Source organism: Pan troglodytes, chromosome 19 (assembly GCF_028858775.2).
Source record: "Pan troglodytes isolate AG18354 chromosome 19, NHGRI_mPanTro3-v2.0_pri, whole genome shotgun sequence".
Lineage (NCBI taxonomy): Eukaryota > Metazoa > Chordata > Mammalia > Primates > Hominidae > Pan > Pan troglodytes.
The window spans coordinates 72,734,330-72,748,528 of NC_072417.2; the positions used below are offsets into that span (position 1 = coordinate 72,734,330).

General features: G+C 41.4%; 1 protein-coding gene across 2 annotated transcripts in view; it reads left to right on the forward strand.

Moving 5' to 3' along the window:
- The first annotated feature begins 4,174 nt into the window (after window positions 1-4,174).
- CLTC (clathrin heavy chain) overlaps window positions 4,175-14,199 on the forward strand; it is a 75,460-nt gene continuing 65,435 nt past the window's right edge. The window contains exon 1 of one of the 2 annotated variants that reach the window (XM_001136053.7): window positions 4,175-5,170. In XM_001136053.7, coding sequence (XP_001136053.1) covers window positions 5,129-5,170 — 42 coding nt within the window. In that variant the 5' untranslated portion in view covers window positions 4,175-5,128. The remainder of the gene's footprint in view (window positions 5,171-14,199) is intronic. The other variant, XM_009432958.4, reaches the window with a different exon arrangement.

The following is a 14,199-nucleotide window of genomic DNA, read 5'->3' on the forward strand; positions in this document are numbered from 1 at the left end:
TAGCTATTCTGTTGCGAAGAAGTGAGAGTTTACTACCATTAACAAGGCTGCAGATGTACACTGCTACTGGCAGAACTATCCCTAGAGTGGCAAAACTCTACATTTCCCAAGGGAACATATCTGTGGGTCATGTTTTGCTTTGGAGACAGTAGTAACTCTAGGAGGTGAACACAGAACGTTCTACATATTTAGAAATAGAAAAAAGAAATAGCCCTTAACAATTAATCCCACACTCTCACCCTCATTACCTCTTCATTCTATAGATGCTCTCAAGCTTCTTGTGACTTTTGTTGCAAGATGTTGTGACATGGCATCTGACTCCCTATTGATCAGCAGGGTTAAAATCCTCCTGGGTTTTCCTGTCCACAATGTTCTGTGAATTGCTATATTTAAACTAGCTTTTTTTTTAAAGACGGAATCTTGCTCTGTTCCCAGGCTGGAGTGCAGTGGCACACTGTAGAGTGGCAAATGAAGACATATTTATCTGATCCTCTGATATGAAATCCCCTATTAATAAACACCTTTCTTAAAAGTGCTATATAAAAGTATACTTATAATAGGAATGTTTCCTTTAATTTGTCTAGAATTGAAAGGGAAATAGGCAGGGGGGTTCAAAAAACAAAAGTGAAATTGAAGGCATCCAGAAACTTATTTTATTTTTGAGACCGAGTCTCGCTCTGTCACCCAGGCTGGAGTGCAATGGTGTGATCTCGGCTCACTGCAACCTCCACCTCCCAGGTTCAAGTGATTCTCCTGCCTCAGCCTCCCAAGTAGCTGGGATGACAGGCACCTGCCACGGTGCCTGGCTAATTTTTGTATATTTAGCAGAGGTGGGATTTCACCATGTTGGCCAGGCTGGTCTCAAACTCCTGACCTCAGGTAATCCGCCCGCCTCAGCCTCCCAAAGTGCTGGGATTACAGGCTGAGCCACCACGTCCTGCCTAAACCAACTTTTGTGAAATGGCTTTTTAAGGTAATGTCATGAACCACTTCATTCCTCTGCCAGGGTCTTATTTAACCCTTCAAAAACATGGGTGGGCCCTATATAATGTGACTTCATTCTACATTGGATCCCCACAAAGCTAGTCTTGGCTTTTCACTTGGAACATGCCCAATGCTGATACAAAGTAAAGATTCACTATAGATCTTATTGCTATCCATGGTACGTTATAAAACTTGTCTAAATATTTAAAGGTTTAAAACAAGCCTGCGCAGTGGATGTCAAGAGTAAAGTACGTTTCATAGTAAAACTAAAATGCCATTAAAATTTTGTTCTTGTGGGGCTGGGTGTGGTGGCTCATGCCTGTAATCCCAGCACTTGAGGAGGCTGAGGCAGGCAGATCACCTGAGGTCAGGAGTTCAAGACCAGCCTACCCAACATGGTGAAACCCCTGTCTCTACTAAAAATACAAAAATAAGCCAGGCATGGTGGCTGGTGCCTGTAATCCCAGCTCCTCGGGAGGCTGAGGCAGGAGAATTGCCTGAACCCAGGAGGCGGAGGTTGCGGTGGGCCGAGATCACACCATTGCAGTCTGGCCTGGGCGACAAGAGCAAGACTCCGTCTCAAAAAAAAAAAAAATTGTTCTTGCTTTGTAAATGCTGCTTTCTTTTCTTCATTTTGGAGCGGGGAGCCTTGCCGATAGTCAGTGACTTGTACATTTGTTTACTGGCATTTGATAGGCTGCTCCTTATCTTGCATGAAAAAATAAAGATCTAGCCAGTCTAATCCTGCTGGGATTCATATCAGTGGCCCCAGGGGGTTGAGATGCTTCAAAGCTACTGTTTAAATGGCAAAACCAAGTATCTTACTTGGATAATACTAAAGTATGTCCTTTATGGCTTTATTGGAATCTGAATTGTAAACATTTGGTACAGTGGATTAAAGTTCTGATTGAAAATTAATTTCTGACTATGTGAGATATGCCTTTTCTTTGTGACTTTTGCAGTGCAGTGAATTCAGGCTGTTTTTAAAAGGTCAAGTTTTTAAAAGGCAGGGGCATTAGTGCTAGGGCTGCTTGAAGATGAACAGCTATGGAGAAATCCTACAGTGAAAGGGGTTGGTTTTTTTTTGTTTTTTTGTTTGTGTTTTGAGGTGTCATTCTATTGAGTGTTTATATATATATGTATATGTATATATCTCCATCCTAATTGTTGGCATAACATTAAAATTAGTGACACAACACAGGTTTCTTGTATAGGTTTTGAGAAACTAGCAGTCCTCAAAATAACAGACCAAGCAATGTAGTTTTTGCTAATGGCACTTGCTGTGACTCATGATAGGGACCTACTGTTGATGAGCATTCCAACTAAAATAGCTTTCACTTCACCATTGATTAACATGGCTACCTTGCTAAAACATTTTCTGAAACCAAAAGCTAGAGTGATCATTCATAGCATTGTCTTATTAAAAGACTATGTCATACTGTATCGTAGAAAAAGCCATTCTGGGTAGTAGGATTTGCTTCCTGGTCTATTAGGTTATCTGTTCTCCCTTCTAACTTGAGGTAATGTCTGAAAACAGTGCCATTCAGGTATTGCTTAGGTAACTAAACCAGTGAAACCAGTGAAACTGCCTTTATACTGTTACCAAGAACAGCAGACTCCCATTAAAAAACAAAACAAAACAAAAAAAACTCTTATTACCCTACTCAAATTATTCATCTTTAAAAAGGCATAGGGTTTTTTTTTTTAATGTTTATCATCTTGACTTTTTTTTTCTCTTGAAAATTTTTGGATTAATTTGAAGATCATTTCAAAATGACCCAGGGTATCACGATCTATTTTTCCTCTTCCTAAATTATTTCTCAAAACAGTCTAACTTCTATGTGTGATGACGTAGCAGTCACTAACAACCTCAGCGCACTTTTTGGTTAGATATTCCACTCCAAATAGCTAAAATCAACTGCTTTTGGGATTCTAAATGTACTTAAAGTTACAGGGTCTGTATGAAAATGCCAGACACTAATTAAATTTTGGTGGCCCATTCATGAGATGGCTCTTTTATCTCCAGATTCTGAGATTGAAAAGGTGACTTGATCAAGCTATTGAATTACTGTAATAAAACAATTACTCCCTTAGAATTTTAATTTAGAATTTGTCTACTTCCAAAAAGGGTTTAAAGCAGTTATTACTAGACTGGCATTAGGTTATTTCAAATGTTGCGGAACAGAGGATCTTCGTGTATTTAGCTTAACAATACAAAAAGAAATTTTGCAAGCATAAATATTCACTCTTACAACATGGTGGCAAGGCTTTTCTTTGCAGAACAATCTTTGCCCTCTTACCTGCCAGACTCTTCTCTCATGCTCAGTGTTTGAGACAGTTAAGTAAAAGGGAAAAACACTAAAAGCAACTAAAATGATTGGCAAACTTCTCACTGTAACCTAAACTGCTTAGCATACAAAATTATCGTCTACCCAATAGGGTTTTATGTCCTTTAACTGAAAAGGACACTAAAAATAATTATTGTGGACTTGAGCTTTTCTCTTTCGGCGGGGCGAGGGGTGGGGGGGGAGAATCACCTCTCTTACAAAGATAAAAGGCACAGAACTAACGTCTTTCATCCTTTATTGTATTGGTGCGATTATGAAATATTATTATGGCTTATACTTTAGCAAGAAAGTACCAGGAAGGTTATTATTAATCGACAATGAATGCCGTTGATACCTTCATGCTCTTTGAAGACAGGATGCTCCGGCTTTGAAGCGCTACATTTCTACATTGCTAACCTACAGGAACCTATGTTGAGGTGGTCCCACCGAAATACACGGCTAATAGTTCATCTCTTTCCTCCAGGAACCTTCAGGTTTTTTGGTTTTTTTTTTTTTTTTGAGACGGAGTCTCGCTCTGTCGCCCAGGTTGGAGTGCAGTGGCGCGATGGAACCTTCAGGTTTTACTAAGCATCCTTACCCTAATTATCTAAATCTTTGAGACGTAAATTATTTGATGTGGCTAAAAATCCTCCTGCTAGAATTTAGGTCCAATCCTTTAATGTTCGGATACTCAAATTCTTTAACGAAACTGATCACTGAGCTAGGCCGACACAAGTCCGCCAAAATGTCCGCAGAAACGTTAAGAAAGGCTGTCATAAGGCCAGCTTGAGAGACATCATAAAAGGCCTTCGCTGTCCTTTGAGTTAATTATCTAACACCCGAAGAGAGTGCCAGTTCTAGTTAGAATCCGCGCGTCAGGTTCTCCAACAGTCAGAAGGGCTTGTGTGAGGGCAGGGAAGATTTTAAACCCCGTTTCAGGCCCCCTCCCTAGGCTGTAGGAAACCACCCACTCTGAAGCCCGGCGGGGGAGGAGTGCTGCAGCCAGCTGCCGAGGGAGCGCTCTGCGGCGAGGCCGTTTCCCTGAGTCACGGAGAGGGCGGGAGGCTGCGCCCGTCTGCCCCCGCCACGTCCTCCTGTAAGGGGCTCAGTCGAAACAGGCAGCGGTCGCAGGGAAAGGAAGCGGCACCCGTCATGCCTCAAGGTGGCCCAAAAGCCTCTTCACTCCCAGGAGACGCCGCATTTCCTTAAAACGAGCTCTCCATTCTGGCAGCAATCAGCCGACCCTTCCCCATCAGTATCACGTGCACCTGGAAGTACGTGGGTGGGACCTAAAGCGCCCACGGAAGTGACGTCGGTCGCCCCGAGTCGCATGATGTGGCAAAATGAAAAAAAAAAAGTGGGGGGAGAAAAAGAAGACTGGCGAAAGTGATAAGTCTAAAAAAGTAGTCCCTCCGGTTCCTCTGTTTCCCCCTATGTGGCGTCAGGAAGCGAGGCACCGGGCGCACTGCGCCCCGAATTCCTGCGCCCGCCGCGCGCGCCGCTCCGTGGAGGGGTACATAAGGCGGAGGGGGTGAGGCGACTGGGCGGAGTTCTGTCGCCGGGATCCTTCCGCTGGGCTCAGCCGTTTCCGGAGTCTGCGCTGCGCCCGGTTCCGCCATTGCGGCTCTCCTGGCCCCTGGAGCCTCCGCCCCCGACCCGAGCTCTTTCGTCTGCCTGCCAGTTTCCTGCGTCCCCGGAGAGGATCCTGCTGAGCCCAGCCTCCCCCCTCCCCTTCTCCTCCTCTCCCTTGGAGAGCCCGGGCAGCCACTGCCCCGCAGCCCCAGTGACAGGAGGAGACCATAACCCCCGACAGCGCCATGGCCCAGATTCTGCCAATTCGTTTTCAGGAGCATCTCCAGGTGCGGCCGGGCCCGGGCTGGTGAGGGCTGTGGAGAAGGTGGTAGGAAGGATGGAAGACGCTGGAGTCTGGGCCCGAGCAGTATCGGAGCTGGAGGGGCGGGGGGGTTGTCGGTGATTGGGGTAGGTGGAGGAGGGGGCACTATCTTGGAAAGCTTAAAATATTAAATGATGTGGGGCTTGGATGGAAAGGACAGGAGTTGGGGTGCAAAGAGATGCAAGGACCAGGCCTGGATCCAAAGGCCTCTCGATCTTGCTTCCTGGATGGCCAGAACTGCGCGTACAAACTCTCTCCCCATTTTATTCATTTCATTCATTTGGGTAGGGGAGTGGGAGGGGGATTCTCCCTTGTTTCTACCAGAGCAAGGATTCTTATCCCCTGGGCCAGTGCGGGGCTGTCACCTTCCATTGCTCTCCTCTTTCCCTCATCGTGTCTGCACCCAGGAGTTGTGGGGCGGGTGGGTTGGGGAGGAGCAACCTTTTTTTTCCCTCCCTCTGCGGCTCTCAACTGAGAAAGGCACCTTCTCCGGTGGTGGGGGTTGGGGGTGGTGGTGAGGCGGTGGCTTTTCTCTTGCCTTCCCTGAGGCAGTAGGGACAGAAGGTCACTGAAAGAACGGAACGAGGGTAGAATGGGAGAACGCATTTCTTAGAGCGATGTCAATCTCAGAGCGTGTGGGGTCAAACTCCCTAAGGAAACTCGCCTCCCCTTCCCCCTTTTTTTATTTCTCTGGGGATGTTGTGGCTCTTAACCCCTCTTTGGTTCTGGAAGGTAGGAAAGAGTGATACAGAGGTTATCTTTTAGTCTTCTCGAGTAGTAGCAGGTAGTTTTGAATATCTTCTTCAGGATCGCATGGAATTGAACAGAGCCCTGGGGACAGAGCACAGCTGCTCTGAGACCTGCAGGGCTATTTGGTCTGTGACTGGCTTCCCTTTAGTAAGTTCTAGAGTTCTTCCCCGTGGTTCCTTATCCTGGAGGCAACATATTGTTATCTGGCAACATGCCAGTGGCGGGCCTAGGCAGGTGACCATTGGAAGGCTTCACTGAATTAAACCTCTTCAGAGCTTTTGATTTTCCTGTGTCCCCAATCCTGATTTTTACTGTAGCTTAAATAATTTATTCCTATTAATTTGCTTTCTTCCCAAATATCCCCTTAAAGAAACCTGCCTCAGCTCAGTCGTCTGAAGGGCTAATTCCATAATGACGGAGAATGCAGTGGTTTGACATGACACTAATATCAGTGATCTATTAGACACTTTACCATTGAAGACCATTTTTATTTACATTCCCCCATTGGCATAGCATACATAAAGGATTCTTGTTAATAAAAGGTTTTAACATTCAGGCTATAAGTAACATAATTTCATATTTCTTTGCAAATATTACCATGTTTGCACTAGCAAGGACTTATTTTCCTTTAAGGCTTGAAATGTAAAGAATAATAAATCTTTACCCATAAAATGAGTTAAATAATGCACTTTCCTCAGTCATCTATAATTTTCAAATAACTCATCTGAAGTAATGGAATATACCTTGGCAATAAAAACACTTTTACAGAGGGTTAAAAATGTTAAATAACAAAATGGACATTTTTTTTTGATCAATCCAAGTTTAATTGCTGTGGTTGCTTTTGTTAAAGTCGGGTGACAAATGAATGTGGAGAGTTGAGGGTTGCTGTTCTTAAGTGTGAGGGGAAAACGCGGGCTTATTTTCATATTAAACTGCATCTGAAATATCTTTCTGCAGACAAATGTTTATAAACCACACAGAGAATCAAGTACAGCTGCTCTTTATTTTCCACGGCAGATGTGTAGCTCACTACTAAATCTTGTGGTGGTTGGAGTAATAGCTTTTCATTTCTTTTAAAGAGGAGACAAGAATTGTTAAATGATCCCAAAGATTCGAACCCAACCTTGTCACTTATTAAAGACAAATTTAATACGTCTGTTTTGTAACTGGATCAAAGTTTCTGCAGATGCTTGAATGAAGCCATTTTCTTCTCAAATAATTTGAAGATTTTGAATATAAAGCGATTTGCAAATTGAAAAATTCAGTCCTCTGTGTTTTGGATTGCTATGTCATGCCTAAACTTAAGCTTGCTTAGCTAATATGACTGTGCTCCAGTTGATTAATTGTGGAGCCCAAATAACTACAGCCTCTTTCATGATAATATATCTCCTAACTTCATATCATTATCTCCTTCCTTTTTAAAAATTAATAAGCTTTTTGTTTTTTTGAAGAGACAGGGTTTTTGCTGGAGGTCAGTGGCGCCATCACAGCTCACTGCAGCCTTGACCTACTGGGCTCAAGCTATCCTCCCACCTCAGCATCCTGAGTAGCTGGGACTACAGCCATGAGCCACCACACCTGGCTAATTTTTGTATTTTTTGTACAGATGGAGTTTCATGTTGCCCAGGCTAGTCTCGAATGTCTGGGCTCAAGCAATCCTTTGCTTTGGACTCCCAAAGTGCTGGGATAATAGGTGTGAACCACCGAGCCCAACTAATAAGGATTATTTTAATTGGCATCTTTGGTCTTTGACCTCTGAGCTTCTACCAGTTTGCTAAGTAGCAGAAAACTTTCTGAAACACGTAGGATAAAAACTGGAAACAAGAAATGAGGAACTTAAGTGTGAGTGTAGAGTTAGCTTGTGAAACTGTAAATGAACTTATTTTTATACCCTTTAACTACATTGTCCAACTGAAGGATCTCTTGTCATCAAAGCTTGGACCTACAGCAAATGAATGTGAATATATGAAGATTTCTTTTTTCCTAGACTGTTTAGACTGATAGCAGTTAATAAATGAGTGCCTATTTGAGCAAGATACTGTTGGAATTGCAGATTCTATAAAAATCCTAGGCTACATATATAAAATATTGCCTGTGATTCTTAATTTTTTGGTGATTCTCAATTTTCTGGCACATTAAGTATCTTTAGGTCACTTGACACATTCCATTGTATTCCTAGATTCTTTGGGTCTTCAATTAAAAATCTCCCTACCCTGTTCTTTCCCCTTTGATCCATAGATGCAGGCATGGAATGTGTCGTTGAGTCAAATGTTAGGGGTTCTTGCTATAGTTAGTTTGGATTGTGAATAGAAAGCAATGCTAAGTACTGGGATTTACTACATACTTAGTTGTACTCTCTGGAAGAGGTAGACTTCCTGGAATTATGCGGCAGTCTCCTGGGAATAGCTTCTAAGTTTAAAATGTATCATATTCTTCAGAATTTTCTTGATGGTCAGTTTACCCAGCTTAAAGTGTGTGGTTAATTTTAGTGAAAGTGCTTTCACTCTGATTAGGAAATAAGACACAGAATGGTGTGTATGTAGAACACAATCATTTTCATTTGAGTATTTAGGAAAATTCACATTTCAGGAACCATGGTAGTTGCTCTTGAACAATTGTTTCTGACCATAATTGGAATTTGTACCTTGCTTTTAAAAGATTCCATTTATATCGAATCCTCAGCTTCTTTGCAAAATTGTTTTTTCCATACATATGTTTATATGTTATTCAAATTATATTTAACAAGGTGTTTTCCCTGTCATTGTTACTGTTGTGGCTTTTTCTCTTTGAGTTATTGTCCAGTAGAACTTTCTTCAATGATGGAACCGTCTACTAGCTACATAGGGATATTGAGCACTTGAAATGTGGCTGATGTGACTGAAAAACTAAATTTTTGCTTTAATTTCTTTTTAATTTAAATGTAAATAGCCACATGTGACAATTGACTCCTACATTGGACTGCACAATTATAGGCCATGCTGATGTGTTTTGTAAGTTTGAAGATTTATCTCACCACTCATGTTTATGTATTTAGAATATTTCGTTAGCTAAAATTAAAACACTCATTGTTCAAAAGTTTTAACTGAATACTGTCTGTCTTGGAAAGTGGTGGTGATGAACAATGACTAGCAGCAGACTTCTTGAGACCTTATTATGTGCTGTAAATTTGGCTAGGTACTTTCAGATCTTCACTCAATTCCCCCAGACACCTTTCTAAAAAGTGAGACTCATAAAGTAGTGGGAATGCTGTCCGAATGGGATGTGTACCTGAGTCTTCTGACACAAAATATTTCAAAGAAATTGGATAATTGACCTTAAAAAAAGAAGTTATACAGTATCCTAGAGTGCTTTTTGTCTGTTGGACTTAGGCCCAGAGAGGTGAGTTCTCTCTACTTGTTTATAGATTAACAATGTGGTATAGTAGACAGAACAGGGAGGGCTTTAGGGGTTGTTGAAACAAATGCTGTCCAATAGAAAAATAATATGAGCCACACACTTTTTTATTTTTTTTATTTTTTATTTTTTTTGAGACAGAGTCTCACTCTGTCCTCTGTCACCTAGACTAGAGTGCAGTGGTGCGATCTCGGCTCACAGCAACCTCCACCTGCCAGGTTCAAGTGATTCTCCTGCCTCAGCCTCCCGAGTAGCTGGGATTTTAGGTGTCTGCCACCATGCCTGGCTAATTTTTCCATTTTTAGTAGAGATGGGGTTTTACCATGTTGGCCAGGCTGGTCTTCAACTCCTGACTTCAAATGATCTGCCCACCTCGACCTCCCAAAGTGCTGGGATTATAGGCATGAGCTGCTGCTCCTGGCCTCATATAAATAATTTTTTAAGTTTTCTAGCAGCCATATTAAAAGTGAAAAAACATAAAATTAATTAATTCTGGGTTTTTTTGGTAGAGACAGAGTCTTGCTATATTGCTCAGGCTGGTCTCAAATTATTGGGCTCAAGTGATCTGCTCGCCTTGGCCTCCCAAAGTGCTGGGATTACAGGCATGAGTCACCATGCCATGCCCAGATAAAATTAAATTTAATATATTTTATTTAACTTGGGATATGCAAAGTATTATTTCAATATGTAATCAGTATAAAATTTACTAATGAGATACCTTACATTCTTTTTCATACTAAATTTTCTAAATCTAGTGTGTGTGGTTTTTTTTTCTTTTTTTTTGAGACAAAGTCTCACTCTGTCGCCAGGCTGGAGTGCAATGGTGGATCTCGGCTCATTGCAACCTCCGCCTTCCAGGTTCAAGTGATTCTTCTGCCTCTGCCTCCCGAGTCGCTGGGACTACAGGCGCGTGCCACCACGCCCAGCTATTTTTTTTTTATTTTTTTATTTTTTATTTTTGGTATTTTTAGTAGAGATGGGGTTTCACCATGTTGGTCAGGATGGTCTCAATCTCTTGACCTCGTGAAATGCCTGCCTCGGCCTCCCAAAGTGTTAGGATTACAGGTGTGAGCCACCGTGCCCGGCTATGTATATTTTGTACTTAGAGCATATATCAATTCAGACCCTATTTTCTTTGGAAATCCTGGTCCGTATTTAGAGTTCATAAAATTTACAGTTAGAAAGGCAGATTTGGGGCTGGGGGTAGTGGCTCATGCCTGTAAACTCAGCACTTTGTGAGCCAAGGTAGGAACATTGTTTGAGCCCAGGAATTCAAGACCAGCCTGGGTAACAGAGTTAAGACCTCGTCTCTATATTAAACAAACAAAAATGAAGAAAAAGGAAAGCAGATATGCAATACTTCAGTGATCCCAAACATACTTAAGTTTTCCAGTAATTGAATCACTTACTGGTTATTATTTAATTTTAATTACTTTAAAATTACGGTAACCACATTTCAAGTGCTCATTATGGTATGTAGGTTGTGACTTGTGGTTACCATATTGGACAACACAGGTTAAGTCTAACCTCTTGCTTCTTTTTCTCTGGGAAATGGGCATACTTATCTCACAAAGTTATTATGAGGATCTGAGATCATGTATGTGAAAGTACTTTACGTAGCATTTTAGGAGCATTAATTATTGGCTAAATAATTTTTGTCCAGTACATTTTATTCAGATATCTCAACCAATGACACAATATTCATTTGCAGATCCAGTGTTTTATGGTGTATAAGTATTTGGGGTTAACACATTTACCTAAGATTTGAGTACTTACTGCAGATGAGGAACTGTGTTAGACTCTAGGGACAAGGTGGTAAACAAGATGGACTACACCTTGCATTCATGCTTCCACTGATGAGTTGGCAAAGGCTGTACACTTGTTATTCCAACCATTGATGTTGTCTACTTGATTGTGGATCTTTTATGTGTTCGAACATTTGATATTGTGCACAGTTTAATACAAATATTGATATGATACAAAGTTGATTACACTCTGAAACTGCCCCCCAAAAAGAAACTTTTAAATAAATCTTTTATTATGTTCCACGAGTCTCATTGTGTGCCACTGGTACATTTTAAATTAGGGTTCCTTGAACAGACATATTTGAAAAAAAAAAACTTAATGAATCATATTGGATAAAATACCCATATGGAATGCCGGTCAGGCGATTGTTAGAGTTATTATATGCGTTGTATGTGTCCTTTTTTAGGGTGGTAGTGTTGAAGTGAATCTTCTCACTTAGATGAGCAGTAGGTTCATGGCTGATATTTTAGTCCTGTATATTAGAATGAGGCTGTTTCTCTAAGTTCATGCACTATATGCCATGCCAAAACTACTTCATGAAATAAACCTGTCTTCTGAGCCACAGCAAAGTTTACAGCTCTGGGTGTCTTGTCTTTGCTTCTTGGTTAAGTGCTTATGGCTAATGCTCTTAACTCAAAAGATGGCTGAAAGCTTGGACCTAAATGTGTTATGCAAAACCCATCTGTCAGACTTTTGTGAGTCTCTTCTTTTGTATTATCTCCTTAAATTAAGACATAATTTAAGATATTTTTGTCCTACTTTTTTTGGGGGGTGGGGACAGGGTCTCACTCTGTTGCCCAGGCTGGAGTGCAGTGGCATGATCAAGGCTCACTGCAGCCTTGACCTCCCCGGGCTTAGGTAATCCTCCCACCTCCGCTCCCTAAATAGCTGGGACTACAGGCGTGCGCCACCAAACCCGGCTAATTTTTGTATTTTTTTGTAGAGTCGGGGTTTTGCCATGTTTCCCAGGATGGTCTCAAAATCCCGGGCTCAAGCAGTCCACCTGCCACAGCCTCCCAAAGTGCTGGAATTACAAGTGTGAGACACCAAGCCTTGTCCTATTTTTGAGGCAGTAACTATTCAAATCTTAATTGTCCTGTAATCTAATCCATAAAATCAAAATACATGGGCCATTATAGTTGTTTGAGCACCTATTACGTGCCAAGAACTGTATTAAATATTTAATGTTTATTATCTCATTTAATTAGCAAGAGAACCCTTGGGCTTAGGTCAGATTAGCCTTATTGTAGAGATTGGGCAACTGAAGTTCATAGTAGGTAACTTTTAGAGTCACACAGCTAGTGAGCAGTCAGACTTTTAATATTTATTCTTTCATTTGGCTCATTGCCTCATTTGGTAGATGGTCTGTATCATTTGAATTGCAAAATGTACCACAATTGTTTATATCTATGCTGTGATGTTCTTTGATTCTAGTAGTACTGTCGTTTGTTTATCGGGAAATATTTTTTATATTATGAGAAAAGTAGGAGACAGCAAACTAACATCTGACTTTATGCCTTGAATGATTATTTAGCTGTTATCTTTTTTAAGGACTTTATCCTGTTTCCTATTGGAAAATTGTGCAGGATGATTGGGATCCGGTTAACTTGTAAGCAGGATTGTCTGCATCCCTCTCATAAGACTGAACTTGTCACACTTTTCTGTAGACTTTTTCTTACTGAAAAGAATGAGTGTGTTCCAGTCTGAAGCCACTTGTGAAAGGAGGAAACTTCTGCTTTCTATTTTACTGTAAATTCATGTTTTTGTGTTTATGCCAAGAAATAGAAGCTTGAACTCAACGAAGGCAGTTGTGCATGAAAGGGATAGGAAATGAAGGTGACAATGGAATATATTTGCTCATTTTGAGTAGCATCATGGTAGAAAGGAAAATGGTTACAGACTTGTAGGGTTGTGCTTGGGAGGCAGACTGCCAGTACTGTTAATACTTCTTGTTCCTAATCCTTAGGTAAATAAGGATTTTCTTCAAGTTCTGAAGTAAGACGGTTTTAAAGATTATTGCTGAAAGAATAGGAACCAGATCCATTAAAGCCATATTTTGTCACATTAAAAAACTCTGCAGTGTGCTATTCTGGAAAATGTCTCAGATGTTTAATCTGGGCTCATCTATTGATTATGTCAGGTTTTCAACTTGTCTCAACTTCCTCATTTATTAAAACAATATTTCCTGGCAATTTTAAAGTTAGACTACAGTATGTTTTTGTATTTGTGGTATAATATTTAGCCCCTTAACCCCTTACAGGCACTCGAATATTAGTTCTTCCCCTCCACCCTGGAAGAGTTTCCCTTTGTCCACTTGAGTTGAATATATGTGCCGTACTAAAGGAGAAAAACTACCATCTACCCAGTTATTGAAGCCAAGATCTTGAAGTTACACCAGACTCTCTAATTTCTCATTTTCTGCATCCATCGATTTCTGGAGTTCCTCAGTGATGCACACTGGGGGTCTCAGGGATGACAGTTTTTCATGACCCTAGGTTGAAACTGGGAGTCATAGAAGATGAAAAAACCCGAATTGGATTGGGAGTTGACTCTGTTGCCCAGGCTGGAGTACAGTGGTGCAATCTTGGTTGACTGCAACTTCCGCCTCCCAGGTTCAAGCAATTCTCCTGCCTCAGCCTCCTGAGTAGCTGGGACTACAGGGGCCCGCCACCATGCCTGGCGAATTTTTTTTGTATTTTTAGTAGAGATGGGGTTTCACCATGTTGGCCAGGCTGGTCTCAAACTCCTGACCTCAAATAATCTACCCTCCTCAGCTTCCCAAAGTGCTGGGATTACAGGCGTGAGCCATCGTGCCTGGCCAACTTGCATTTATTTCTGATTAGCTGCTCATCTGAGAAGGGTGGCTTAAAAAAACCCACCAAAGTGGACAGACTGAAGCTAAAGACTGTCAGTATATATGCTCTGCTTGGCAAACAGCTGACTTTGGATAGATCTCATTATTTAAAGATGAATAATAAGGGGGAAAAACGTGTAGAGAGAACATGGTTTACAAAAACCCATCTCTTTTCTCCAGTCTCTGCAATA